The sequence below is a fragment of the Takifugu rubripes genome, chromosome 7 (assembly GCF_901000725.2).
Source record: "Takifugu rubripes chromosome 7, fTakRub1.2, whole genome shotgun sequence".
NCBI classification, from domain to species: Eukaryota; Metazoa; Chordata; class Actinopteri; order Tetraodontiformes; family Tetraodontidae; genus Takifugu; species Takifugu rubripes.
Window position 1 is genome coordinate 9,921,418 of NC_042291.1, and position 25,298 is coordinate 9,946,715.

The 25,298-nt window shown below is 46.6% G+C and overlaps 2 protein-coding genes across 2 annotated transcripts; one reads left to right on the forward strand and one right to left on the reverse strand.

Annotated features, from left to right (window-relative positions):
• The first annotated feature begins 857 nt into the window (after positions 1 to 857).
• Positions 858 to 6,654, forward strand: LOC101069742 (protein lifeguard 1). Its single transcript, XM_003965980.3, has 11 exons — positions 858 to 973; positions 1,719 to 1,854; positions 1,957 to 2,122; positions 2,198 to 2,276; positions 2,521 to 2,574; positions 2,839 to 2,929; positions 3,029 to 3,066; positions 3,395 to 3,482; positions 4,658 to 4,747; positions 5,419 to 5,466; positions 5,923 to 6,654. The coding sequence occupies exons 2-11, from the start codon at positions 1,768 to 1,770 to the stop codon at positions 6,073 to 6,075; spliced, it is 894 nt and encodes a 297-aa protein (XP_003966029.2). The 5' UTR covers positions 858 to 973; positions 1,719 to 1,767; the 3' UTR covers positions 6,076 to 6,654.
• LOC101069971 (ankyrin repeat and IBR domain-containing protein 1) lies at positions 6,477 to 24,869 on the reverse strand. Its single transcript, XM_011605428.2, has 20 exons — positions 24,703 to 24,869; positions 22,717 to 22,983; positions 21,909 to 22,209; positions 20,733 to 20,915; positions 20,282 to 20,399; positions 18,323 to 18,540; positions 17,910 to 17,998; positions 17,690 to 17,834; positions 17,401 to 17,567; positions 16,394 to 16,482; positions 15,513 to 15,643; positions 14,435 to 14,569; positions 13,895 to 13,981; positions 13,306 to 13,372; positions 12,198 to 12,343; positions 11,937 to 12,115; positions 11,794 to 11,845; positions 10,070 to 10,178; positions 9,396 to 9,436; positions 6,477 to 9,100 (listed from the first exon to the last, which is right to left on the reverse strand). The coding sequence occupies exons 2-20, from the start codon at positions 22,902 to 22,904 to the stop codon at positions 8,207 to 8,209; spliced, it is 3,339 nt and encodes a 1,112-aa protein (XP_011603730.2). The 5' UTR covers positions 22,905 to 22,983; positions 24,703 to 24,869; the 3' UTR covers positions 6,477 to 8,206.
• Positions 24,870 to 25,298: the final 429 nt, after the last annotated feature.

Sequence of the window (25,298 nt, forward strand, 5' to 3'; positions counted from 1 at the left end):
CTGAACAGGAAAAAAATAAATATTTCCTTTTTTCATTCTTCAGCGGAAAGTAACAAAAAGCATGTGGGTGTGAGAGGTGACGTGCAGCAGAAACCACTGACTGATTGCGTGGTTGAGTCCAGGGACGCAGCAGAGCGAGACTCCAACCGGGATCTGTCACCGGGAGAAGCGAAGGAGAATAGTGCCCCCTAGTGGCGGCGCCTGGGAGAGGAGCGGATGAAACCACAGCTGTGGAGAAATCCTGCAGTGATCCAGTGAATTGAGCTTTATGAGGGACATCATTTTTACTTGTCTGCAGCTTTATTGTCTTTGCAACAAGGACAGAGACGACAGGTCGGCGTATACCTCAGGTTGTATGTCCCAGCATACAATGTCATTCAAATAGATTTTCAAAAAAAAACAACCTGCGGTTGAGTAAATTCTGAACCAATGATGTCGATTTGACATCTGTCCTCATGCAGGAACTTATTTTCTCGGCTCAGTGTGTTCCCTGTGATTCCAGCTGTGACTCCGCACCCACAATCCCTCTGCAGCTCGTCCTGACGCTGCTCGTCCTCTCCTCTCCGGGATGTTTCCTCCTGCGGGCTCCCATCACTGTGTAACCAGTCGGTGAGTGGGGGCGGTCACGTGACTCGGGGTGAAGAGGGCGCGGCTGCGTGGCACGGCGGAACGAAACGCTACGTTGGCAGCAAACGATGTGTCGTCAACGTGTCATTTCAAGGACTGCGGTATTAACGCGTTCTTAACATCTCTGAGGAAGAAGGTCAAGACGCCATTTCCTCTGATGAGATGTGCCAGCCCGGGCGGGTTAATGACATTTTAAGAACTTCATCTGAATATTTCACTGAGCCCTAATGAGCCCAGAGCCGAAGTCCTGTTTCTGTGGGAACCGGCTGATAGCAGGTAGACTTTGCCCCGAAGGGGGAAGTGACACCACAGGAAGAGCAGCAGATTCCCGGCGCTGGCGGCAGAGGTAAGACACGCTGTAATGGATCTCAATTGTGACCAACTGATTTATGGGAGTGGGCTGAAGCCGCGCAGCCACAGATCACTTCGCACAGCTTAAAACAGGGAAGGGCAATTGGGAATTCCCTCCGTGAATCGAATTCCGGATGGAAGTTCGGGTCTTCTCAAACATCCAGCGTCGTTCAGGTCCTTCCGGGTAGATAACAGGGAGATGAGGTCGTGTGTTGTAGCCATCTGAGCTCGGGCTTCGGTCTTCGGCTACACATCACTGGACTGAGGTCAAAGGTCATTTCCCATCATGATTTACAGGTTTCTAAGTGTCCATCGTGATCAGATGAGCGTTGATCCTGTTCTGTCTCTCCAGGATGGCTCCTTTAATGTTTCAGTCCAGATTGGGGGGGGTTCCTCCTCTCTACGCGCAGCAGCCCCCTCCTCAGTGTTTGCTGTCGGTCCGACATGATGACAACTTCCTCAGAGATCAATTAAGCAGACCCTGTTTGGCCATTAAATATACATACAGCTCTATTAAATGGGTGCTTAAGGACATCATTACGGATGCCAGTCATGGAGGGCGCTGGGTGTTTGTGCACTGCATCATTTCATAATTACCCATTTATTTGCTCCACACTGTCGCCGCCCCAGTCGCCAGTTTCGCCTAACTGATGAAAGCGCTGACGCGGTTTCAAAAGGCCCCCTTTGTGTCTCCGCCGTGACCTTAGCGGGACCAGTAACGCTGACATTTCTTCCCTCAGCGTTGCACCCTGTGCTTCCTGATAAGAAGAGACTCTGACTTTCAGCAGAATGGACCCGAATAAAAGCGGCAGCCACGGAGATTATGGAGTGAGGCCCCCGCCGTACAGTAGCTCTTACCCAGGCGGCGGCTATCAGGTTAGCACAATGGCCGACTCTCTTTGTAGCTTCGGTGCCATTTTTAGGGATGTTTAAAATAAAGGCTTCTTGTTTCACATGCGTGTTGATGTCGGGGATCAGGTCGGGCCTGGGAACATCTCCGTGGTCTCCCCTCCGGGCCCCTGCGCCAACGGGGCCCAGGCTCATTTCGCAGGAGCCGCAGGTCATCAGCAGTACGGCAACGCTCCACTTGAATACTCCGAGGGCTCCGACAACGGCGCCTTCGACGACCGAGCCGTTCGGAGAGGTGAGCCGGGACCGAAAGACGGATCCGAGGCGGGCGGAACACCTTTCACACGTCTTCTCCCTCTTTCATCTCCAGGGTTCATCAGGAAAGTCTACCTGATCTTGACGCTCCAGCTGCTGGTGACCGTGGGCATCATCTGCGCCTTTGTTTACTGGTGAGGCGGAACCGTGCGATGTTTGTGCAGCAGAACCTTTTCTCCATCTTCTCTGTGTAATGGATGCAGCAGAACATCGCTGCCTTAATCTCCTTTCATAAATTGTATATAACTCCCTCACGCACGACACCCTGTCCTCTGTTAATATTTAATAAAATCACTCCGCCGCCGCCGCCGTCAAACAAATGGAGCCTCTATTAAACGTCTCACTCTCCCCGTTTGTGTTTCTCTTATCGAATAACAGGGACGCTCTCCGGGATTGGACAGAGGAACATTACTGGTTCACCTACTGCATGATGTAAGCTATCAAAAAAACATTCTCTGTCTACAGAGGCTGGACGCTGTTGTTCTTTTATCCAGTTAGGTCTCCTGGAGGTGAGTTATCCAAATGGGGATCTCTGATGGAAATCAATATAACCGTCACTCCCGAACCAGCAAACCGCAGCTCTATGAATAAATAATAGAAGTCCGGAATTCCTATTTTCAACAGAGTCAGGGCTTTTACTGTTTATGGGCTATTTGTTTGCTATTTACTGCACACTCTATATTCTGTGTGAAACAGGGCGGCATCGGTGGTGCTCATCCTGCTGCTGTCCTGCTGCGACAACCTCCGCCGCCAAGTCCCCTTCAATTTCCTCGCCCTGGGCCTGTTTGTGAGTATAGACGCGTGCCAGCCAGGCTTAAAATTAAACCGCTAACACGGCGGCTTTATTTCCGCGTGTATTTACTCTCCATTTCCATCCCTCCCTCAGACCGTCGTGGAGGGCCTGATGCTCGGCTCTGTCACCATGTGAGTTCCGTCCAGGGAACCGAGGCCCCATCCGAGCCATCTGAGTGCCGCCATCAAGCCCGATAAGATGCTATCATTGCTGCTTTGCTAACTGAGAAAAAGAACGGGGACGGATCAGACGCTCGGCCTCCGATTTTTCAGAATCTGGTGAAGCCCAGATCCTGCAGCTTGTCGGTGTGATGGTTTGGCTTAACGCCTCATTCAGATGGTGACGATGGAGGCAGAATGGGACCGATGGCGGATGAGATAATGCAGACAAATAATAATCCCCAGTCTCCCATGCGTGATTTCTGCCTGCTGACCTGCGGGGCCTCCATCCTCTCTGCAGCTTTTTTCAGGCCGAGGCGGTCATGTGGGCCGTGGGGGCCACCGCGATGGTCTCCTTTGGACTGACTCTGTTTGCCGTGCAGTCAAAGGTGAGCTCCGTCACACTCTGAACTCGGTTTGCAGCGCAGCCACCAGTGAAAGCTCATTCGCTCTGCTGCGCGGCAGAGGAAAGGCAGAGAGGCCGCGGGGAGCGCCCCCAGAAAGGGAAAGCACTAAGCCGAGCCGTTAGCCGCTCCTTCTCCCCCCGCGTTGGCTGTGGGTGGGAACCAGGAGAGGGTTTAAAGCTCTGGAGGCGTCTGCTGTCCAGGCAAAATTCTGATTACTGCTGTGATCAGTGCATTTGTCACTCAAGTTAAACCTCACGTCAGCTGACGCTCGACAAATAGCCTGGAGCCTTTTTGTCATTCACTTTTTAAAAAAAAAATTCATTTCCACTTTATTTCCAAACACACGGGCAGATTCATTTGCAAAGGTGGCGCTACACAGGGGGGACCTGATGCTCCCAGCTCAGCTGCTTTAAGTGTTGATATTTTCAGCAACGTTACATTATTCCGGGTTGCTTGTGCCCGTCTCGGTGACATTTTGGGGTGATTAGCATGAGCGTTGTGCATGAGCGTGCAGGCCGTCGGCCAATGCCTTTGCTGGTCGTTTGGCATCAACGTTGATGAAAAGCAAACTAATCATACAGTCAGTGGGGCAAAAAATTAAAGGTGGGCGTAAGTCAGACACATTTCTGTTGCATAACTGCCTCTGAATGCGGTTCAGGTTCTGCACGTTGTGCATGTGGAGGAGCTGCCTGGAATAAAACAGGTGTCTTTGCAGAAGTCTTCAACGCTAATGCTAATTCTTCCGCAGAGAGCTGCTTAAAAGCACCCGCCCCCACGCTGGGGCGCACGCAGGGACACATTTGCTTGAGTGTCTTTATAACTTGACCCCCCCCACACCCTCCTGCAGAGCCTTTTAGTGTTTGTCACAGTGATATAAATGTCACGCAGGCAACCGTGGATGTTAGCGACTCTCCTCTTGAGTCACCCATCTTTTTTCTGTCTGTCTGAAAAGGGCATGAGCGCCAAAAAGGTCACACACGCCCCCCCCCCTTCCCAATTTTTGCACTGTAGTGGCACCGCGTTGATTAGCCGCCATCATGATATACAGAATAATTGGGATTTTTGTCTTGTTTTGGAAGGGAAATGTCTGTAATTGTGATCGTTAGCGCCTGAAAGTGCGGCTCATCACCACGTCTCTCTCTCTCTCGCTGCACCAGTGGGACTTCACCACGGCGTACGGGAGCCTGTGGGTGTTCGGCTGGACCCTCTTATCATTTGCGTTGCTCTGTGCAATCCTCCGATCACAGGTAGGCCAATGAGTCGGCGTGTGCGGCGCAAGGCTGAATGAGCTCTTTAAAGTCTCCCAGGAGCTGCGCTGATCTCGGGGTGATGGCGTAAAGCGAGGCCGCTGTTTGTTTCAGCCTCAAGTGCCGGATTTATGGAAATACGACTGCTGCCTTAAATGCAGATTGTGCTGCTGTTTTCCACCTTTATATAGTCACACAAGAGATAGAAGTGTGCCCACTTCTGTATTGGAATCTCTTCGTTTTGAAAGTACTAACATATAGTTAACAGCACATGATTCGTGTTATTTAAAGGAACATTTCGGCTAAATATTCAGTCTCTAAGAAGCCAAACGGAGGGATGAACAAGGTTCTCACGCGAGAACAATGTGGAAAACAGCTTCGACTAAGAGAGAAGTTAATATTAACTTTAAAATTCACTTATAGGTTTATACATTCTCTCCTGGACTCCATAAATAAGCAAGAAAGGATTAAAACTATTTATTAATACTCCACGAGCACTTCAAGGTTTACCTTCAGAGCTAATCCAGTTGTCCTAAATAAGGATTCCTTTATCTTGTACTGATAAACAATGCAGGCATTAGTCCTTAATTACCCTCTGCAGTGATTATCTTCTGTTCCTGCCCAGTTACTGTGTTCCGAGGCTGATTTAGTGTCTCTGATTGATTCCGCAGTACTTGTCCATCGTCTACGCCTGCCTGGGAACCCTGCTCTTTTCTTTAGTAAGTACGCCTCCACTTAAATGACAGAATATGGTTTTGTGCAGCACAGGTGCAGCTTCCAATACATTAAAACTGACCTTTTAAAAAGGAAGCAGGCCTAATTACACCAGGCTTTAATGTCACGACCCCGGGGCGGAGCGGCCACCCTCCCATGTCTGTCACAGTAGTTAGCGTAAAGAGAGACACCCGGACGTCCCCCTGCCCTTTGATTTCAATTATGCACCACTTAGCCGCAGTAGGCTTCTTTTTCACAGCCGCCTCTCTGTGTGCGTCTGGCATTAAGAGCAAATGTGACCGAGCCCATCAGCCGCTGGAGCAAACTGCGCCAGACACCGCTGGGCGCCGTCAGGAGCGAGACACAACTTATTCCAGCTGCACCGCCGCGACTTTTCACTTCTTTTTTCGTCTCCTTCGCCCGACTCGCCGCTGCTAAGCGTCTCGCTTCTGTCTCTGCAGTATCTGGTGTTTGACACGCAGCTCATCCTGGGTGGGAAGAACAGGAAATATCAGGTTTTTCCCGAGGAGTACGTGTTCGCCGCCCTCAGCCTCTATTTGGACGTGGTGACCCTGTTCCTCCTGCTGCTGCAGCTCATCGGGCTGTGCCGCTAAACCGAAACCTCTAATGCTTTCAGTCCTGAGTTCCCGTAATGTTTGAGAAATGGAGTCCAGCTTGGACTGGAACCAGTGAAAGAAAGACTAGAACTGACGTTTCTGACCATTCATCCCACCAAAGGAGAGGTTGAGAGGTACGTCTCCAACTGAAGCCAATTATTGGAACTCAGAACTGAACAAATGGGTTTAAGGTTGTTGTATCACATCAGATTTGACGTCTGTTTGCACTTGTAGAGTTTGTAAATCCACATCTGATTCCAGCTGAGTGCTGAAGCTGCTTATCTTTGATACTGTAACATCCTGGCCTTTGAGTAATTCACTGGCTATAAATGACAGTTCTAAAACTCCACGATGAGACTTTGCACCGGGAAACTTAAGGAGAATCAATAACAGAACAATAAAAGTCAACACACAGTTTATTGGCATCACACGTCAACCTTCTTTTTTTCATATAAAGTGGGAATGTATCAAGTATAGACTATGACAGTGCAAATAGCATTTCAAGGATTAGTTAGTGTAGAATAGAAAGTCTCAGTTAGAAATGTTCTCTGTTTAAAATAAATCACCTGGACATTTTTGAAGTACAAATTTCTTTTGAACTGGATGCTACTGGTGTCATGCGCGGCATACTGGTGCCGGGGAGAAGGGCCGTCTTTCATCAGAACCATTATCCATATTTTGCTCTCTGCTTAATGTGGCTGTGCGCCTGCTCGCCACAAACACTGATTTACTTGGGCCAGAGGCCTGTGTACGAAAATACGCCCTTGTGCCCCGGAGCTAAAACGCCGATCGATGCCTCGCCTTCTGCATTCACCGTTCCCCACCCATTAAAATGTAATGGCTCTGATTTATTTCCCATGAACACCTGCCTTCTATTGCAACTCCCCTCTGCTTTAGTGTCTCCAGGTTAAATACACGATACATACAGCAGGTTAGCTCACTCTAGCGTCAATACAGCGACTCAATTCAACCCTTCTACACACAAGTCAGTTTTTAAGTGTCTGATTTGGATGAACTCACTGAATATAAAACTAGCATAACCCCTTTCCAGCCTGTTATTAGAGCCAACAGGGAGCCTGATGCTACAAATGTGGATGGAGACATGGAGCGTCACGTCTGCACGCTGTGTTCAAGAGAGAAAACTCTTTAAGGTAACAGGTGTCCATTTTTCTGTGCGCTGTTAACACTGTTTGAACTCGTCACGATGTGCAGAAGGGAAATTGAATAATGGCGACCGACACAAAGGCACTGTATCTCCGTGTGGAGGCTCGTTTCAAGGACGCCGACTGCGTTTGCTTAAAATGCGACACACATTCGTGAATTCCCCGGGCGCGGCGCTGCAGCCTGGGACGCCTGCGGAGCCTCGAGCTGCCGACAAGCACGGCCCGGAGACAAATTACAATAACTTGATTATTTTAATCCTTCAGAATCTCAACATGCCCATTATCTGTCCTGTGTTGTGGGAAAGAGACCCTTCTCTCCACTGCAGAGCTGAGAACATTAAAGCCAGCTACGGTGGAACAATGGGCCAAGTTTCAAGGTGTTCTTGATCAATTTTCATTTCCGTGATGAATCTAAAGTGGAAATAGTTCACATCAAGTGGGCAGCCATTAAAGTAGAGATTAACGCAGCACAGTGCAGCTCCGAGATCCCTCAGCCCCAGTCTAATAAAAATATGGCTCGAGACGTTTCACATTTACCTTCAGCGAAGTTGAGATTGTAATAAACAGGCACAATTCGCTTCGAAAGAATCCACTTGGTGACTGCAAATTGTGCTTTTGCGAGTCAGTGTTTGGCACCTAAAGAATTGGCCGATAACCAAAATAATAGCCATCTCCGCCCCTCACGCCTGCCATACAGGAGAGGTTTCCTCCGGCTGACGCCCGCTCAAGTCTCCCCGCAAAAATGCATTTTTGATCCGAATCCTTGGGGCAGCGCCTGTGCTGGAGGGCTGGGTGTTGGGCAGGAACCAACACTGTGAATGCACATCAAACTGCAGCGTTAGACTAATCCTCTAGTCTAAGAACTCCAAACCACTCTTTCACCCCAGCTACAGCCACTATGCTATCATTTCATTTGCAGTCTATAGCGTTTTTCTCTTTTTTTGGGACTTTTTAAACTGTTCCTTTTACACCAGGTGAACCTGGTCCTCCCACTCCGATGAGCTGGTGCTGGCCAGCTGCTCGGATATTGACTCGCACTGCGGAGTGTCAACGCGGCACACCTTGGTGGTTCCCCGCTCTGTGTGGTTTCCACCCGTGTCGAGAGAGGCCGTGTAAGGCAGCCCCACCGTGTCCAGTCCCACTAGATCCAACTGAGTGGGCCTATCGGGGGCTGCACACTTCTTCTCCTCTGTGTCACTCGGAGGGCAGAAACCCGCATCTGCCGTTACCTCCTGAGCCGTTCTGTTTTCAGGCGGGACAGCTGGACCCTTGTCGTCGCCCTGCAGGCACTGGCCTCCCCCGGCGTACACGGCGTCCAGGTCTGAGTCGGTGTCGGAGGAGGTCGGGGGAACCAGGGTGATGCCCTGAGGATTCATATCGTGGAACCAGGCCATGATATTTCCCAGCAGGTTAGCGTTTGCTGCTAAAGCAGAGGATGAGGATGCTCTGTGGCTGCTGCATGTGGTGGAGTCTAATTTGTCACTAGAAGCAGAATAAATGCCTGTTGATGAGTTGCTGCTACCTGCAGCCATTAGTGTAGGCACAGGGGCCTTTTGAGGCTGGTGCTGGTTGTCATGGTGATGTACTGAGGGTGCAGAGTACTGATTCTTGCCATGTTTGGATAAGTTATCTCCTAACTCCAGCAGTTCTGAGCTGCTTAGGGAAGCTCTGGGGAGGACCTCGATGCTGTGGGAGCTCTGCTCCAACCTCGATGGCAGTGAGGTGCCAATAGCACCGAGCGAAGCGTCGCTGGACAGGATGTCATGGCTGGATTCACTTCCTGCCATCCCCGAGTCCTGGAGTGACAGCTGAATGGCCAGTAGAATGTTAGGGTCATCATCCTCTAAAGATCCAAGCCCCTATAGAAAGACACAATACGGTGCTTTAGTGACGGCAGCTTAAATACTGTCATCCACCCGCAGAGCTGCAGGAACTGCTGCAGCAGCTGCACACCTGCGCCCCCTAATGGTGAGAGGAGTAACAACAGCAGGTACGTGCTCTGTCCCCTGTGTTTACTTTTAGATCTGAGATAGCTACATGGTGGTGTTGATGATGTTTGTCCTGGAGGTGGCAGTTACAAATATTTGAAATTGAATAATCAGAAAATAAGGTTTGCACACTCTGGCTAAAATAACCCAGCAAATGGAAACTCACCATCAGAGGACCTTGTCTGCGTCCTCCAATATCTTGCAAGTCTGGAAGAAAAGAAAAATGCCTTCAGTTAAACCGGTGCACTGAATTACACTGGCAGCACGTTGAGGCTTTTCCAATTCCTGAAATTATTGATAGAAAACACAACATTCATTTCATCGAGCGGGAAAGGTAAACTATCAGAGTGATGAGCCTTCAGCCTTTTCTTCAGGACTTCACTAATTCTTTATCTGAAATCAATAAATCCTTGGCTCAACGCAGCCCATTACCTGGCATCAAAACTGTAAACTCTCTCCATTTATCACGCAACGGCACCCCGAAAAATGCATCTCTGAGTGGAAAAGACTGATAGTTTGGAAATAACTGCCTGAAGAACTTGAGCAGTGGGGAGCTGTTTCTTTTTTTTGGAAGTTTGGAGTATAGCTTCAAATATTTATCTGTGTAAATCGATGTGAACACAACAAAGAGAACGGCAGGATCCCTTCTTTTTTATTACAGTTTTATTTAAGCTGGAGAATTCCACTGAAATGAAATCTTTTTCGAGGGAGTCCTATATAAAATCTATTTTGGGCTGTTCAGGGAAGAGATTGGCAATTATGACCGTGAACTCTCGTGACCTGTAAATTTGAATTTAATATAGCTTGTAATGTAAATGTAGCCCATTTTCACAAAAGTACCTGAAATGCTGTCGGGGTCGTCCAGGTCGGGTGTGTTGCTATGCAGACTGGACATGTCACCTCTCCTCCGCTGTCTGTGCCTTCGCCTGTACTGGAACTCTGCATACTCCTTTAAAGAGAAGAAGAAGAGCCCTGATTCTAGGTTTGGAATTCTTATGTTCACTATTTGCCTGTTACGGTTAAAAAACACACGGTAGATTAACCGGAGGAAACCTGTCCAGGGTGTGTGTTCCTGCCTCTCACCCAGTGACTGCTGGGATAGATCCCAATGCTCCCCAACTCTGACTAGGAATAATTAGCAGATCACACAAAAAAAGCACAGAGGAAATGGCATTTTTGGTCACAACCCTGAGCAGCATCAGAAGCCGATGTTGACTAAACCGAGTGTCCTGTGGTAATCCAGGGTTTAGCGTGCCAACACTAAGAACTGTGGGTAATGCCCTCAGGCAAACACGGCAGAAATGCTGGATTGTGAAAAGAGGCTACAGTGCTCAAGACAACTTCAATATTCAATCACTTGAATGTTGGAGAGTTCTACAGAACTAAATCCCAGCAGATTTACAGGGAAAGTCCAAGACTGTACGTGGACAGACACTGGGATTGGGCCCGTCACTCAAACTTTACCTTCATTCCAGGCTAACTGATTGAAGCATTTTTTAGTTATTTTACTTTTACTGCTACAAACTGAACGATCGAGTCGAGTCAAGTCCCGATTTCAATGTCACGAGAAGCTAAATCTCCATAGAAATGACACCGGAGAAATTGTTCAGACTGCATTCTATTGGATCGGCTCATGCATTTCTAACAGTCATCAACTCATTTTCATATCATCAAAAGCTGCCAACTCGGTCCTGCATGGTTCTTTTGGTATAAATATAGGAAATATAAGCAGCTGCTGTGGTGTACCATCTGTAGCTAAACACAGGATTTATTTTAGAGACAAGCATTAAACCTTATTTTAATGGCCGAGCATCTGGGGGGCAACATTTCATGTGAATGTCCTCATCAATCCACAATATGTTCAGGAGACTGATTGGTGTTATAGAAAGGACACAGGAGAAACAAAGACAATTTAACCATAACCCAGTCTTGCCATAAGTTATGTCCTTGCTTTGAATATTTTTTTAGAATGTGACACTAATGCCTCATCAGGGTATAGGAAAAAGCAGAAATCTCTGACACTTTACACATTTTATGTTGTATCGTAATGACTGTAGTTTAGAAAACAACAGAAAGTGCAAACTAGGCCTGATCTGTCCTCAGGTTTCTTAGAGAAACCAGCTTTACTCAACTTTATCCGGTTACGGCAGGCTACTGAGGACAGAGCGGAAAAGGCATTTTACAAATTCATCCATCAAACAGGCGAGCTGCTCTTGTCATTTACTTATGTGTCAATGGGGAAATAAAAATGTGCATAACTAGAGAGGGAAAGGCTTGTGGTGGGGAGAGGGGTGCAAATTGTGCTACATATCAGGATGATGCTACCAGGCTAAACATTGAAGATCATTTTGTTGCGCTCACATTTAGCACAATAGCATTTTTTGATAGACAGTGGCAACCCTAACTGTTACTAAGCAACAAAATAAACTAATATCTAATATTTTTAGGCTTTTTTTTTTTTTTTTTAAATCAAAAAAGGCAAAACTTTAGCGAGCTACATTTACAAAGTTATATTAGCTGGCAAGTCCAAGCAACTGAAACATCATACTGGCTGGTTCTTTTACCTCAGGAGATGCAAAGCCCAAATATTCCCAGTCCCATGTTCCACCAGCAAAGCTGCAGGAGAGGAAGAGGCTTTGTGAGTTGACAAAGGGTGACACTTTACAGGCGGTCTCTTTTTTCTTCTTCAGAGACGTAAGCATGTTACCTCCGTCTGGGGGCTTCTGGAGAGTCATTCGGGGCCACTCCCCTGGCGACAGAGGCCAGAAATTCCTGCCTCTTCTGCTGCACCAGACAGGCTGCACGGATGATCTTGTGGCGTGGCGTCCGCAGATACGGCCGGTTCACCTTCTGCGCCAGGTCCTCGGTCACCATCTCCAAATCCGTCTGGCAAGATCATCAACACTGTTCTGTAGGAATCATCTCAAATGTCCTACAAGGGGAAGAACTAGATCTTTTAGAAAGGTACCTGCATGAGCTCATAGATTTCTTTCTTTGTACTTTTGGGCTCCAGGAAGAATCCATAAGGATAAGAGCACTTGAGGATGCGACGAGTCTTTAGCAGTTCTAGGACTGCATCTTCAATGAAGGTCGTGTCTGGTGGGCCTGCTTCCCCTGTTTAAAAAGAGGGGGTTCACAAAAACTGGAAAATACAAACATCCTCTCAGAACAACTTCAAATGGCAGCTGTTCTGGGATCCACGAGAAGTTTCATGTGCAACACTTGAAATAAAAACACATTTAGTTGTTAATGCCGAGCCAGCAGCGCTGAACTCAACTCAAGGTTGCAAATAATCCTTGAGAACCGGGCCGGCCCGAGCACTCCCGCAGAATGGTAAATAGGCTCAAAGACTTTCTCCAGATAACCTTTGGACAGATTTTCACAATCTAAGGGCTTCAATATTCACTGGAATTCTAAAACAAGATATATTGGGAGAATCTGGACAATAATTCATAACAGATCACGAGCCTTGGTTCAAAAGATTTTAAGCATGAAGTCTCAGCTCACATTTTTTCCCCTTTCAAACCAGGTTAGATGACAACCTCCTTCACCTACATTTTATTATCAAGAGCGCCACTCAAAGAGATTCAAATGTCAACTTGGCATGTGAAGCGGAGATCCATAATCTCCTGTTTTGAAGTAAAAGGTGGCCACGAAACACGACCAACGTTAAAACTGCTTGTCGGTGAAATGTACAAAATGCCATTAGTTTGCAGATAAAGCTTTAAATCCCATTAAAAAGTCAATGTCGCACTTTCAGGCGGTTTATTCCTGATCCATTGTACTGGTTTAAATGGAGGAAATGATTCCAATTGGCCAATATCCAGAGCATTTTCAGCTGCTGGTAAGTCCACTTAGACAAAGTTTCAGCACAGGAGGTGGTCCCTCTATATCAGGATTTTACATAACATGCACAGTGGTGATACGATCAGTAAACTAGACTCCCTCTGAGTCCCTGGCCACAATTTCCTGATAATTAGGGGAACAGAGTGGAGTTTTGTAGCACTTGTTCATCCATATTACTGACTTTTTCCCCGTCCTGTTCTCAGGTGGAAGATAGAAAACCTTTCACTCACTCTGGCTGAGGGCTCGGCTGAGCTGCTCCATCTTCTCTTTGGCTGTTTTTAACAGACGCTGCTCCAGCTGTTTCCAGGACACAAACACAAGTCCATCAAATAAGACGTCGATAAGCAGTCCCCATCTCTCACTACCTTCCATGAGGAAATGATCTGGACTGGCTGAAGTTCTCAGCTCCATAAACACAGGGCACACTGAGCTGCTATGCTGATTACCAGTTTTAAACTTGAATTTGAAGTAATACTATATTATTATACTAAATGAAAGCAGCTGCTGTGACTTCTGTAGCCTGCTTTAAACCTCTATTTCTCTCTCTGACATGTGGTTGAGGTGGACAGCTAAAAGAAAACACCATAATAACATATCATCACATCTTTTCTCTGCTCCTGTAAGCCAGCACTTTAGCACATCTCAACGGACAGTCAACATATCACTTCAGCCCTGCCACGAAATCAGACATTTATACGCTAACTGGGCTGAAATACGATCGCATGCTGGTGTCAGATGACGATTCGAAGACACCGTGACTTGCATTTTCTTATTCACATAAGATGTGATCAGGGTACGCGGCTGGGCCTGTTCACATACCTGGTAGCTGTGCTCGTGGTTCTTGAAGCGTGTGTAGTAGTGCATAAAACGGTCCAGCTCCTGGAAGCTCTTGTGTTTCTTCTCTGCCTAGAAGAACCAGTGGCAACACTAGTCACTGGCTATACAATATCAGACATGTCGCTGACTAAAGCTGAAAGTGACTGTCAGTACATTGGCGTGTTTGGTTGGGCAACAATCACAGACGCAATTGCTATGATCAAAATTCCAGTCCTCTCCACCTTTGTAATGATAAAGGTGAGGTTGATTAACCTGAGCTGCTCAGCATTTTGATTTTGTTGGGTCTAATAAATTAACATTAGCACTAAAGCTCTGCCATTAGAGGATATTTCACTGCTGCCCCGCTGTACCTTACATATTTACACTTCTATGCTAATGTGCTCGTCTATCTGCATCTGATCTGTAATCCAGTCACGCAAACCCATCTTAACACCAGAAGGGGGGTGTATGACCTCAACTGTTCGCACCAAACTTGACTAATGGCGTGTATTTATTCATTTATGCACGCCTATGTGTGTGTACCTCTTCAGTCATCTCCTTTGACTGCTCCTCCACCTGCTGGATGACCTCATAGCGGGTGCATCGATAATAGCCTCCCGTTGATGAGCTGTGCTTTTTCCATTCCTCCAGACAGATCCAGCAGAAATCGTACTTACACTAGAAGAAAGAGGTATGTGAATGTTAGATTTGATTTTAATCTTAACTGACACAAATATAAAAAGTAGAATGTTTTGTTTTATAGCACTGTAAACTCTTGCCCCATCCTTCTTTGCATTTGGAGTATGTTTACCTTGGATTATTGGTGTGTAATCATATATTCTACCCAATATGCAAATATTAGACAAGTGCAACTCCGTGACACGGGAATAAGTTGTGTGGAAAAAACTGAGTGGCGCAGAGCTTTGACATCCTGGTGGATCAATCCAAACCCAACATTTAAAAAAGAAAGAGGGACTTTTTTTTTGCAGTTGGAAACAGTCATCTTGTTTCTAAGCAACAAGGAAAGACCATTTCTTACTCGGTAATAACAGGTCAAGAGGCTGAGCCCTCTGTGGCCTCTTAGCTTGGGAAATCTGCTCCACTGAACACAAACTAATTTCCATTCCTTGTCAGCCTCTTTAGGCAGGATAGAGGCATTGAGTGTGCTGTCAGGGACAGGAGGAGTCTGAGGTTCCTTCCCTGTGTGCCCTCCAGCAACAGCGATAGCGACAGAGACGCTGTCAGACAACAACTACGCAATTATCAGGCCCACGCCTTCTGTCCACCAGCGACTGCTGTCATCAATTCTGTTGCACACTGGTTTTGGCTGCAACAGGACAGAGACCATTTAGGTTCTGGTGTTTGAGAGGTATGTTATAAACCTTCCACAGGAAAAGGACAATTTTGGACGACTATGCAGCCCAAAAGCAGCCTCATCAAGATTGAGGTTTAAAAACAAAATGGTGACTTGCAAATCTTCCTTTTAAACTTGGCCTACAATTTTGAGAAAATTGCACAATTTTGTTTTTTTATGGAGGAATGAATAAAATCGCATCAGAAGCATTTCAGTCTTAAACATCATTTCAGTAGCTGGCCCGACCCCTTGCACAGTTTGACTCACCTTTGCACACTGCATGTGGTTGCAGCCCTCGTTCTTCTGAATGGGAGACTTGCAGTTGGCACATGGTTTGGAGTTAGAGAGTAGCCACAAACAGTTGGCTGCGTCCTCGTAGGCCTCGCTCACACCCGCCACTTTCACAAGCAGGAGGAGAGATGAGGAGGACAAGAAAAGTGTGATGAGATGGATGGAAAATGGCCTTACTACAGCAGCAAAACAGATCACTGCACTGAGTAGTTGGTAGTTGTCATGGCTAATCTGTACTCCTTAGATATGTTAACAACATCTCCCTCGATGCTCATCCATTGCACCTTCCCCACCTCAATACTACGCACACTCACACACAAACAGAATAATTGGCTATTATCAGAGTGCTCTGCTGTGCTCTTGAGATGCCAAGATAAAACCGAATCTGGGGAAATCCAGAGGTAAACAACAAAGTAATTGCTTTTTTTCCTTTAACTGACAGCCTGTGGCACTAAAGTGGCACTCTGAAACTACCTGAGGCATCATCAGTCATCCATTTCTTACAGTTCAATTGCTGCTTCTAACCACTGGACACTTTCAGCGAGGAGGTTAATAATTTATCATCCACAGTGTGGAATTGGGGCTTATCACTAAGCTTTCATTGATTATTGTGGTTAATTTCAGGACAGCTTAGCTCCAAATTAACCAATGGTTGCAGCCATAAAAAGAAATTTGAACAGATTCAAGAGTCTTTGGTAGAAACTGAGCTCAATTCTACAAGAAAGACAAAAACAGATGAAATATTTTAAAAATTCACTATTATTTTGACAAGAATTGTCAAACTGGTTCTACATTTAACCATAACTGTGTGTGTGAACGACAACAAGAAATATGGGTGAATACAAGTTGATACTTACACTCCTCAGGTCTCATCTCAGAGACTTTTTGTAGCCACAACTTCCAGATGTCACAATCACAGGGTTCATGTGCCTCGCCTTTACACTCCCTACACAGATGAAGGGGACACAGGCGACATTAATCACACCTGCAGAAAAACTCCATTCCCAACTGCTGGCAAACCACCCAATGGAAGACTGTCACCAAAAATAATACATCAATATCACGTCCCCATTAAACTTCAGCAGTACTTGTTCCTCTATAGCAGCATCAGTGTTGTAGGTACTTCTTTAAATATTCTGTTAACAACAAATGCTAAAAGAAGAAAGAATGGAGCACAAATCCCTCAACATTCCAAAAAATCCTAACTGAATATGGATGAGATTAGAGCTGAGACATCAAATGACAGCTTGTCGATTTTTCTATGCATTTATGAATAGGCTTCGGCCAGTTCAGGGCTACCTGTGAGCATCCTGCAGCAACCACTAATTTATTATTCTTCCCCCAAATCCGAAGTGACGGTATAGTGAAGGACAAACACAATGTCTGTGTATTTGCTGTTTCCCCATTAATGAGCAGGGACAGATAAATGACACAGTGTAGACTTTGTCATGCTGTAATCTGGGAGTTACTGTCAAACTGTCAGGGTTCTGCAAACTTGTGGAGATAAAATGTAATTACTCAAGACTACTTTTTAACGCCTGTAAAATTCAAAACGAGCATTACTGGCGCAAAAACGCCCACCTCAGCAGTCAGCTGGACTGCTAATCTGGACAAACTACCAGTCCATCACAGGGCACACACACATCACTCATGCCTGATTGGCTTGACAATGTACATGTTGACTGGCTCCTCCCTCCCAACTCTCATAACTAATTAGGTAACTGACAAAACAGCCAACTCTTGAGGGAGCATCAACTTTTTTTCTAGTTAACAGCAACAGAGTTGCTGGAAAACCATCCATAAAAGCTAAAATACATCTAAATTCTAACAGATGAAATGATTTTTCTCTATATAATGTACTGACCAACAGAAGAGGTGTCCTTTGCCACAGTCGACAGCAGGAGCCCTGAGCAAGGGGAAGTGAAGAGGATCCGAGGATGAAGTCCCCGGACCCCGTGTGCTCAGTCTCACGGCCCTTTCACATCCTGGCTCGGGGCACCACTGGATGGCCGGATTGTTCTCCACAAATGCCTGTTAACACCAGCAACCAAGAGGGTTAAACCCAGCCAGCAGCTACCATCCAGGGTGAGTCTGCCCTCCTGTCTTCTGTCAACTCTTGCCAGAACCATGCAAGCGTGTTTTAACCTCATTACCTTAATGTCAAATCGTAGGTAGCGCTTATCCATTTCTCGAGACACGACACTCTCAATGACCTCCACAGGCACTAGTTGGTAGCAGTCAAAGGCTGGACAGAAGATATTGTGGGCTTCTCCCTCTTGGATCTTTAAATTGAGAAACCTAAGGAGAAGTAGACAGGATCCACTCAGAAAAACTAGATCCACACCGGAGCGGTCACAGCAAACCATGATTTACCCCTCCCAACATCCTCTGCAGAAGTCATGGCTACAGGGCATGTCCACAGGTTCCTCGAAGACGGGGATGGAAGACATGCAGATGCCACACTGCAATATAAGACAATGAAACCACATAAAAGGTTAATGCTTCCTTGTTTATGTTTACATGACAGAATTCTGGGATCAGTAGAAAGGCCTTCTAGCAATTTATTGGTAATATAATGAGACAATTATGCACAAAGTCAGGTGTTGCAGTGAAAATTGAAAGACCTCAGTAGAAACATTCCAGGAAACTGTTGCCGCGAGGAGCCAATTTAAATAAAGAGGCACGCAGCATTTATTTATTTATTATTAATAATATTATTATGCCCTCTTTATGCAGCCTCGAGTTGAATGATTCATACAAGATGCCTAAAAAAAGGGGTTTCTCACCAGAGAAGACTCGTCATCGGCAGGCATAAGGCTGATTTGGTCCGGCGAGGTGAGGGAAGAGCGGGTGGTGCGTGGCGTCCGTGGCGTCCGTGGCGAGGGCAACGTGTCCCAGGCATTGCAGCCACTTGGAGGTGGGTTGGGCTTCTGGACTCCTGAGCGTTGGCAGCATTCCTCTTCATTGGTCATCCAGGCCTCTAAGAGCTTCTCTCTGTCCCAATCTGACACCAATGTTGCATCAATCGATGTGTTCGCTAGACTCTCCTCAGGGTGAATCACCACCACCCACGCTAAAAAGGGTGGGAGGGGGTTCACATTGGTCTGGACAGAATCAACTGATCAGAAATCACTGAACTGACACGAGAGCTGCTGGTAAAGAACAATGTGCTCCATTGTTAACGTACCCAGAGACAGAACATGAACATCTAATGGGTCAAAAGTCCACCCACTGCCCAAGAACACGTTGATATCAGTTATTTCACAGTAACACGCTGCAATCTGCTTTTCTGTTAAAGAAAGGCTCTGACATGATGGTGTTTCCCCTAAAAATACCGAGCAATGGCTTATGGATCTGACCCAAAGGGTCAGAGGTTCTATAAGTTACCGGTCAAGTATGGAAGAAGGTTATTGTCAGCCTCCCAGCCGCAAAAATGTGTCAGCCTTTAAATGACCTCATTAAAATAATGAATAATGTGACCTTTTCTTCATCTCCACTCAATTAAAAGTGCTCCATAAATATGAACCCTATCATCATGAGTTTGGGTATTAAACAGTCTCAAATGAGTCAACTTTAGTTTTAGTCTGGAATATCAAAATTAAATATGAACTCTGAGGACAGAGGATGAATCATCAGGCTGGAAATTCAACAAGCGCAAAGAAGTTTGATAAGAAAATTTAAAAAAAAAAAAGGGATGTAGGATGATGGAAAATGTCTGAAAGGTTTCTAAAAAGAAAAATATCAAATCTGAAGCCTTTTTCTCCAGAGTTTTCATTTATAACCTGTTTCTAAATCACTTTCTGCACACACAGAAGCCATTTTAAAAATGTGAGAATGGCCCAACTGCACTTTTAGCAGAGTCTGCTCCATGTTTACAGGATAGGATCAGATACTGCTGGATAAGATTAGATACTCATGAGTGCTCAGCTGCTACTGTGCTGTTTAAAGAACATTCAGTGACCATTGATTCAAGACACAGGAGTTTTTAATACCCCTGTACAACGGCGTGAAGTCTAAATATAGACAGTAACTCAATTCTAATGATTTTGTAATGTTGCCAGAGAAAAACCTCAACACCAACATCAAAATAATTGTCTTTTTTTCCTCCTGGCTGTAAAGTAGAATGACCATAAGCATCCAATAATCATCTGTCTCCCTTCTCTGTATTTAAAGTCAGCATTTATGGTTGACTGGGCCATAAAAGCGGATGGCAGATTATTTTCTTTTCCAAAACTATTAAGTATTTATAAAAGGAAAGCTTGTACTGGCAGGCTTACAAAGTATTTTAGAAACGCCTTCATTTTGCTTAAATTCCTCATTTACCAACATCCAATGTGGAATCTTTAGAGTTTGATAAATGAGATCACTGGCGATTATCAAACCCAAATTCAACTAAACAGACAGATTTTTAAAAAAAATTAAGAAGCAAGAATTTGGGTTGAGCCTGTCCAGCCTGTGTGAGCATTAATGTCTCCACGATGCCGTACCGCTCAGAAGATTAAATGAGAATAAACTGGCATGCTGCGAGCCCAACTCCTGCATGAGTTGCGCGTTTGTGTTCCCAGCTGAATTTGAGGTTGACTTTATTACATATTTGTCGTATCGTGCTGCGTGTTTTCCACAGGGCAGAACACGCCGCCGAGACTTTCACTGATAACCGAGTTCCGCGATGACGTTCAGGGACAAATATCTGTTTGCTGTGTTTGGCCAGGCGCGTGTCCGCGTGTGTTGGTGTTGGACGGTACCATGAGCACGTAGCAGGGCCTCGGCAGTGAAAAGTGGGGCCTGCAGCATGTCGGCCGTCTCCACGATCAGCATGTCTTTGAGCCTGCGGAGGTCCTGAGGCCGCAGACCCTCATACTGCTGCGTCACAACACATGAAAAAGGGAGCAGAAGTGGAAAGAGTGGGGTGTTATGAGTGCACAAAAGGATGGATGAGAATGGATGTATTAGAATAAATCTAGTGCTGAGGGGAGACTAAGTTGAGACTGGCGATCAGTACTGATGACAGGAAGTCACACCTCTTATGACAGAGTCATCTCTGTAAATAAACTCAAAAGCAGTGTGTTAGCAGTGCTAATGTTAGCGTTAAGTCTTGATCTGACTGTAACACTTTCAGGACGTTTAGTAACAGATATACAACAGGTAGAGTGGTTGACGGTCCACCCACTGATGGCTGTAACAGTGTGTTTGTACCTCCTTCCTGTCGAGGGCAGCGTACTCTGCCTCTATCCCCTCGGCCTCGGGGGCGAGGGAGAAAACCATCTGGGACTCCAGGCAAAGGGCCAGCTCCTCGTGGTGCTGCCTCTCTGCACAGTCACATGGAGTCTCGCGGTTCTCGTTCTCGGCAAACAAGTCGGCCTCTCTCTGCACCAGCAACTGAGGGGAGACGGGAGGAAAATCTGGTTTTGAGCAATGGAACACATGTTATATTCATCACTATGTAGAAAAAGGACTTCTTGGGACTGAACAGCTGAAGAGTTATACAGGTACATGGTGCCAGTGGGGGGGCAGGGGCCAGTTCACTTTGTCGACTAGTGAGAGGAAAAAACCTCGAAAAAAAATGAGAGGGCAAAGGTAGCGCAGAAGGTTGATCCCAGCCAGCTCCAAAATAAGAAGCAGCGAATTCCTCAGACTGATTAACTTATCCGCCCATCCCATAAACCAGTGTGTGGCTGCCAGAAAGGCCGGCCCTGGCGGAGGGAATGTCTCGAAAGTCATGAGCTGAGATTGTAACCTACATTTCCAGTATTAGAACAGCCACGTTGACCACAGCGTGACGGTATGTGATGAATACGTGATGTTCAGAGGCCCGGGGATGAATTCAGATTATGCGTTGGAACGTGGGTGCAGATTTCAGTTTGATTATTTTTGCCAGGGAGTCCAGTACGGGGGGGGGGGGGGGGGGGGGGGGGGGGGGGGGGGGGGGGGGGGCTGGTGGCATTTTCTGGGATTAAAAACAGATTTCCCAGCCAACATTGTCACTGCTAACACTGATTACTTCACAGTGGGGAACAAAAAGATGGGTTCTACGCCTCGTATATTGAGAGGAACGGGCTCTGATGAGCTCCCCTGCAGGGAGCGCCACTCTCCTGTGCAGTGAGGTGTTTTACAACTCAAAAGGAACAATTTGATCCAACACAACGGAGTGAAATGTAATTATCTTCCCTTTCAAAAGATGGGAGAGCAGACCTCGGACCAGCCGCCATGTAAAAACACAAAAGACATCATCATGAAGCATTCCAGTGAACATCAGTCAATCTGTCCTCTTTCAGAGGTGGGCGACCCCCGGTCTGGATTTAGGATCCTTCGGATCTGCTTTAGATTCCATCCCAGGCGGCCGGGAACACGTGGAAAACGTGTGAATCTCACCTGAACGCAGGTTTTCATGCCCGAAGCGGCAGCGTAGTGCAGAGAGGTGTTTTTCTTGTTGTCGGCGGCGTTGACGTCAGCCGTCTCGTACTCGCCGTGGTCCAGCTTTGCCCCCGTCCACGCCAGCGCCAGCTGGAGGCACTCCGCCCGCCGCCGCTCGTCTTCGTACGGCCGCGACAGTCGGGGCTGCAGCGCCCCCTCGGAGGTCAGGATCTGGGGTCCCATGCAGAGAAGGTGCAGGGACGTCTCGTTGTGCATGTTCCGCTTGTTGGGATTCCCGTCTTTGTTCAGGAGGAAGAATCTGGAGGAAGACGAGACAAAAATGAGGCATCCGCGGGGAATAATCATTACAGTCCCATTTGTGACAAGTTATTGATAAGTTTAGTGTATATTTAATTTAACAGAAGTAGAATTGAATCAACTTTCCAATGAGGAAGCTAAAATCTGAATCTGAGCTTTCGCTTCACTTTTCTAGCTGTTAAAAGTCCCTCGTTTGTTTCATCAGATTGGAGCGTGCACAAAACAACATCCTATTATTAGAGATGTGAAAAGGGAACAGAGTGTAGGATGGGACCCCGTCCCTCCCCATCCCAGCATGCTTCATTCCTGAGCACAGCTAACAGATGGCGGTGAGGAGGGACAGATGGGACGGAGACATATAGAGGGGATCGGAAACAATGCAGCAATACGGCATAAAATCACAACAGATGACGGTTAAAGTCACTCAAAAAAACATTTCAGAGGTTAGAAATTCACCCCCTTGCTTCTATTCCCCCCCGAGACGTGCACGGTACGTCTTCCGCCTCACCTGAGCAGGCGCGTCATGGCGTGCCGGCCGGCGTAGTGCAGCGGGGTGTTGTGCTGGTAGGATTCACCATAGGTGGAGTTGGGATCCAGCGCCTCTCTGAACTGCTGGTTGCTCTCGTACAGCTGGCAGGCTAAGATCTCGTCCCCGTTGATGAGGGCCTTCCGAAACTTGGTGGCCGTGTTCCCCATCTCCTCCTCGACCCTGAAGCGTCTCTGAACTGGGCTTTAATAGGTCTTCAAGTCCTGAAGGGGCAGCATACTGGAAGTCCTGTGGAACAAAAGGGATTCATCACCAAAGCCAGAGCGGAACCCTGCGCTGGTCAGACGTGCTCCGCCAAAACTACGAGATCACCACTCGTCAAGGATGCTCAGGCTGCTCTGTCACAGGCTCGTGGGTCTGTAAACCACCTCCCAGTCTTTTTTTTTTGCTTGTATAACTAAGCACGGCTCACACAGAGAGAGGGATAAGACTTCCTGTGCCACCGCCAGGAGCTTCCGCCTCTACGAGCCAACGCTCCCCGTTTCACCGAGGCCAGGAGCCGCTGTGAAGGGAGACGTCCTTGGCTGGGTGGCAGAGTTTCACCTCCACCATATGCTCGGGACCGTTGGGGAAATGTGTTCCTTTTATAGCGTTGCATTGAGCGGCGTGACAAACCAAAGCAAATGATCTTTGGAAAGACGAATATCATCACAGCACAACTGTAAATTTGTAAAACAAAGAGATCATCCAAATGAGTGACATATATTTTCCTATCCCAAAGTTGGTTTTACCATTTTAGTGTAACAGTGATGCTCAGGAGGCAATACATGAGACGACATGAACTAGAAACCTGGGTCCTAAAACTTTAGGAGGAATTTCAGGAGGTTGAAGCCTCCTGAATCCACAGATCTCCACTGGAGCTACAGATCTCTACTGGATCTACAGATCTCTACTGAATCCACAGATCTCCACTGGATCTACAGATCTCTACTGAATCCACAGATCTCTACTGAATCCACAGATCTCTACTGAATCTACTGATCTCTACTGGATCTACAGATCTCCACTGGAGCTACAGATCTCTACTGAATCCACAGATTTCTACTGAATCTACTGATCTCTACTGGATCTACAGATCTCTACTGGATCTACAGATCTCTACTGAATCCACAGATCTCTACTGAATCCACAGATCTCTACTGAATCTACTGATCTCTACTGGATCTACAGATCTCCACTGGAGCTACAGATCTCTACTGAATCCACAGATTTCTACTGAATCTACTGCTCTCTACTGGATCTACAGATCTCTACTGGATCTACAGCACCCAGCAGGTCACACTGGGTCAAACCTGGGTCGTTTAAGGAGAAACTCACAGTCCAGGACAGGTTACATCCTGTTTAATTGAACACAAAGTGAGACACATTATCTCGGAATATATCACCCATTGCAACTCAATGTAAATGTATAACTAATTAACCACTGGCTTAACCAATGTGAACGGGGCTGATCCAAGTGGCAACAAACACGGGGCAGCGATCTAACAGCATCGTCTAACGGGCATGAAGTGATAGTTCTGACAGCTAATGTGCGCAGCTATTCACTTCGGAGCAAACTCTTTATTACGGGCCTTTCTGCCATGCTGGGTGCTATTTACCCTTCTCGCTAGCTCCACGACATCAGTCTGTTTGCGTTAATCACCGCTCCAACGCAACGCAATGATGCTTTTCTGCTTCATACAGGCACCGCTATTCAGCCCAACGCTACATGACACCAGCGAAAACCCCCTCGGTCTGTTATGTGAAATCGTGTAAAACATGATGCACAACATTGCTCGGTAGCCCTGTGTTGTTAAAAAGCCCGAAAACATCATGACGCTGCCATCTGCGTTGGCTAACGTCAACGCTTACGCTAGTGGCTCAGCTAACAGGCTAGCGCCGCTAGCCAACTTAGCGCACAGTTGGGCAACTCATAATCAGCGATAAGTACGAGAAATGACGACTTACACAGATGGTACATCTCGCTTTGGTTTGGCTTCGGTCCTGAGAATAGACCGCTCGGGTCCATCAACGAGACGCTTGGGATGTTTAGTGTACGGCTGCTTGTTGCGGGAGACAACCGTGAATTATGTGCGCGCTCAGCAGTGATGTTGCTCCTGTCAACGCTCCGTTGAAAGGCGGGTTGCCAGGTTTCCTCATATCCCCCGACCCCGGTGGAGGGATGTTTCCCCCCCACGTTTTGTTCTGCTTCTTTATCTATTGTATTGTGAATGTTGTAATTGACTGTTATTACTGTCATTGTTATTCTTTTTTTTTGTGACAGAAGGCAAAAAAACACATGTATTTTTAACAAACAAACAAAGTCATATAACGTACTTTGGTTGCGAGAGTTATTACCTCTCCACTTAATTTACACACAGAATTAATGTGAACGTTAATGTGACACTAAATAATAACGGAATCTTTATTACAAACGGGACTTTTGGGCACAAGTAGGATAACGTGTTAGTTTATACGGAAATGGAACAGAGTATAATGTTGCGTGTTCTGCTTTTGATCCTGGGCATAATCCCAGAGTTTTTTTGTGTAGCGTTATTAACCTA